Source organism: Nematolebias whitei, chromosome 15, assembly GCF_014905685.2.
Source record: "Nematolebias whitei isolate Nwh7 chromosome 15, NemWhi1, whole genome shotgun sequence".
In the NCBI taxonomy this organism is placed as follows: Eukaryota; Metazoa; Chordata; class Actinopteri; order Cyprinodontiformes; family Rivulidae; genus Nematolebias; species Nematolebias whitei.
In genome coordinates, this window is record NC_056512.1 from 34,337,855 (window position 1) to 34,342,114 (window position 4,260).

At 43.4% G+C, this 4,260-nt stretch overlaps 1 protein-coding gene across 5 annotated transcripts in view; it reads left to right on the plus strand.

Moving 5' to 3' along the window:
- hgs (hepatocyte growth factor-regulated tyrosine kinase substrate) overlaps positions 1–4,260 on the plus strand; it is a 15,331-nt gene that overhangs the window by 1,714 nt on the left and 9,357 nt on the right. For all 5 annotated transcript variants that reach the window (XM_037689040.1, XM_037689043.1, XM_037689044.1 and 2 more), the window contains exons 2-3: positions 3,606–3,690; positions 3,828–3,903. In XM_037689040.1, coding sequence (XP_037544968.1) covers positions 3,606–3,690; positions 3,828–3,903 — 161 coding nt within the window. The remainder of the gene's footprint in view (positions 1–3,605; positions 3,691–3,827; positions 3,904–4,260) is intronic.

The following is a 4,260-nucleotide window of genomic DNA, read 5'->3' on the forward strand; positions in this document are numbered from 1 at the left end:
ATATATTAGGGGTGCACCAATTGCAGTTTTCTGACGATCATCGATTTATAAAAAGTCTGACCTGCTGATTACGATTTTGGCCGATAAAGAAAATAAATTAAGCAAAACGGTGTTCTACAACTGTGTTGTCATTTTAAAGACCAAATTGGAGGGTTCACCATGACGAAATGGCTCAAATGGCTTTCTTGCATTGTAATGTCCAGCCTGGGTTTAAACTCCAGTTCTGCACATTTGCTTTTGGCATTATGACCCACTTCCAGCCTGATTCCTGGCACCCAGAGACCTGGGGTTCCATTCAAGCTGGCCTGTTGGGGCCAATTTGACAGCAAGAGCTTCTTCTTTCAGCACTCTGTCTTCTCTCGCTCTGTTTTTGCTGCTTTTGCTTTCGCAACCTGCTAGAAGCCTGGGATACTGCCTTCAGGTCTGGCAAGTCACAGGAGCTGAGAAGGACAAGGAAAGAGCTGGTTGCTGGTATTAAGAGGGTCAAAGCCACATATTCACAGAGGATCCAGGGTCAATTCACCTCATAAGACCCACGAAGCATGTGGAGGGGCATTAAATGTATAACCGACTATAAAGACAGAGGTGCACAATGCCCTAGAGCAGGGGTGTCAAATTCCAGGCCTCGAGGGCTGGAGTCCTGCAACTTTTAGATGAGTCTCTCTGATGCCACACAGCTGAATCATATGACTGAATTAGCTTCTCAGTGCAGTCAAGTTCTCCAAAGTCCTGGTAATGACCTCCTTATTTGATTCAGCTGTGTGGCATCAGATACACATCTAAAAGTTGCAGGACCCTGGCCCTCAAGGCCTGGAGTTTGACACTGCTGCCCTAGAAACTCGTTACTGCCTGATCTGATGCCCTCAACAAGTTCTATGCATGCTTTGAAGACCCGAACAGATCACCCTGCACCAAGCTCACCTCACCACCGGAAGAGGAGTTTCTCAGCGTGACCTCAGCTGAAGTAAGGAGTACTTTCAGGAGGATTAATCCTCACAAAGTAACTGGCCCAGACAGCATCCCAGGGAAGGTGCTGAAAGACCTCAGCTCTGTGAGGTGCTGGCCGATATCTTTTAACTCCTCACTCACCCTGGCAACAGTTCCACCTGCCTGAAAACCACCACCATCATCCCAGTCCCAAAGAGCTCTACAGTGACTGGTCTGAATGACTATCGGCCAGTAGCCCTGACCCCAATAGTCGCTAAATGCTTAGAAAGATAAATGGTAAATGGACTGTACTTATATAGAGCCTTTCTATCTTATTTCAAGACACTCAAAGCGCTTTACACTACAATCTGTGTCCTCATTTACCCATTCATACAGCACTCTACTAGATCTATACAAAGCTAATTGAACAAATCATTCTGAAGAGACTAATCAGTGCTTTAGATCACATTCATACATTGATGGGACACACATCAGAGGCTATGAGGGGTTCAATGTCTTGCCCAGGGACACTTCGACATGTGACTGCTGGTGGATTCGAACCCCCAACTCTCGCACTGGAGGACGACTGCTCTAACCACCCAGTCACAGCCGCCCTGCCAGGGGTCATGACCCACATCAAAACAACAATAAACATCAGTGAGGACCCTCACTAGTACGCATACCGCGAGAATCGATCAACACAGAAGACGCCATCTCCTCTGTAGTCCACACTGCTCTCACCCACCTGGAACAGAAGGACTCCTATGTCCGTATGTTCTTTGTGGACTTCATGTCTGCCTTCAACACCATGATCCTCCAGACTCTGATGGACAAACTACTCACACTAGGACTAAGCCCTTTCATTTGCAACTGGGTCCTGGACTTCTTAACAAACAGACCACAGTGAGGATCCACAACTTCTCCTCCTCCTCAGCACTGGCTACCCCCAGGATTGTGTGCAGAGCCCCCTCCTGTTCACTCTGCTCACGTATGACTGCACACCGACCCATCCAGGCTGTCATATTGTAAAGTTTGTAGATGATACAGTGGTTATGGTATGCATCACAAACAATGATGAGTCCAGCTACAGGCAGGAGGTGGTACACCTGGACGGCTGCTGGTGCCGGAAGAACAACCTTCACATCAATGTGAAGAAGACAAAGGAGATGGTCGTGAACTTAAGATGGAACAAACACACCTAACACCCACCCCCCGAACATAGGAAGATCTGTGGTGGAAGTGGTCTCCAGCTACAAGTACTTGGGTGTACACCTGAACGACAACCGCAACTGGAGCAACACCACCACCAGCCTGATCAAGAAAGCTCATCAGAGACTCTACTTCCTCAGACGGCTGAGAGGAGCTGGACTGGGAAGCTCAGTCCTCACCTCCTTCTACAGGTGTGCAGTGGAGAGCATCCTGTGCTCCAGCATCAACGTGTGGCATGGAGGCTGCACAGCTGCAGAAAGAAAAGCTTTGCAGAGAGTGGTGAAGGCTGCACAGAAGTCTGTCAGAGCCAGCCTCCCCACCATCACAGACTCTACACCTCCAGATGCAGGAAGAGAGTCGCCTGCATCATGAAGGACCCCACTCACCCAGCACACACACACTTTTCGCCCCGCTCCCTTTGGGCAGGAGGTTGAGGAGCATTAAGTGTAGAACCACTAGACTGAGGAACAGCTTCTACCCTGAGGCTGTTTAGACTCATGAATCTCTAACCAGGATAATCACTGTGAAAAATCACATCATGCTGCTGATCTGTTTCATGTTGCTGCTGATCTGTTTTATGTTGCTGTGTTCATGTGTGCTCATCTGCTCACACAGACTCGTGTTCGTGCTGTTGTTTGTTGTATTGTTTTTATGCTATTGGTGCTTAGCGTATTTTTAGTTGACATTTTTCTTAGTTCATATCTTAGATCTTATTACTGCTTTTCATTTAAATTTTATTGTTGGATGTAACTGGGACCCTGTGTACACAATTTCATTCACACCACATGTACCACATGTGGTGTGAATGACAAATAAAGAAACTCTGACTCTGATATAAGTGTAATAAATAATTAGTAAAAGGTAATAAATGAAGAATGTGTTTGTACTCTGCATGTCTACAGGTCCTCCCATAGCAATGGAAAAGTAAAATAAACTTTGCTGCAAAGCAGATGATTGACTTTTTCGTTTGCTGAATCAAACGAAATTTATTGAAAATGAATCTGTCTCACTGCACAACTACGGTACTTCACAATGACGGGTCTGTTACTGCATAGTAAATTAACTTTACTGTCAAATCCTGAACTTCTTCCTGTGTTGTGCCTATTTGGTTCTGAAGTGCTTTTTTAAGATTTTCATGTTGCATGTTTTATTTTTGGTTGCACTGAACGTTATTTGTTAGCTACCTGGTTCAAAATAAAATTGTTGGTCTCATTTAACTTATAAATTTCATTTTCCGTATGAAAAATAGGACATATTTGATCATTACACAGTTGCATTTTATGCTTTGTGTTTGTATTTAACATGTATACAAAGAGCAGATGTTATAATACTCAGATATAATATTGTGTGAAAGGACTTCAAATAATGAGATGTTTGTTTTATCATCCAGTCCTACTCTGAAGGGCTCAGAAACGTTAGTCGATGTTTTTGATGGATTTTTCTTACACGCTGAACTGTGTTAAATACAGATAAAGCCACCAGTCAGCTGCTTCTGGAGACTGACTGGGAATCTATTCTTCAAATCTGTGATCTCATCCGACAAGGAGACGCACAGTAAGTTGTTCAGCTGGAAAGCCTTAAAATTCAGCTAAATGTATTAATTTATTCTAAATAAAACGGACAAACCACTCTCTTTGAGCTATTTGTACCACTTTGTTTCCAAATTTACCTTTTTTATTTTTTCCTTTTAGAGCCAAACATGCTATTGGAGCCATTAAGAGGAAGCTGAATGACAAAAACCCCCATGTGGCTCTTTATGCACTTGAGGTAAGACATGTTTACAGGGGAAATTTATATCTTAATTTTTGAATAACTCATAATAGAAAGTAATACTGCAAACTGTGCAACTCTTACCATGTTCTTATGTTGTGTATATAATGTTAGCTCATTGTCTTACTTTTTTGTATGTTAGTATGTTTTTGTAAATTAATTTGATTCTGAAGCTAAAAAAAAAGAATCACTCAAAGTAAATTTGTGAACAAGTTTCCAGATATTTGTGGTTGGCTGTTAGTACCCAGGCAGCCTGAATAGGTGTACTATATGTGGATAGTACCCAGGCAGCCTGAATAGGTGTACTATATGTGGATAGTACCCAGGCAGCCTGAATAGGTGTACTATATGTGG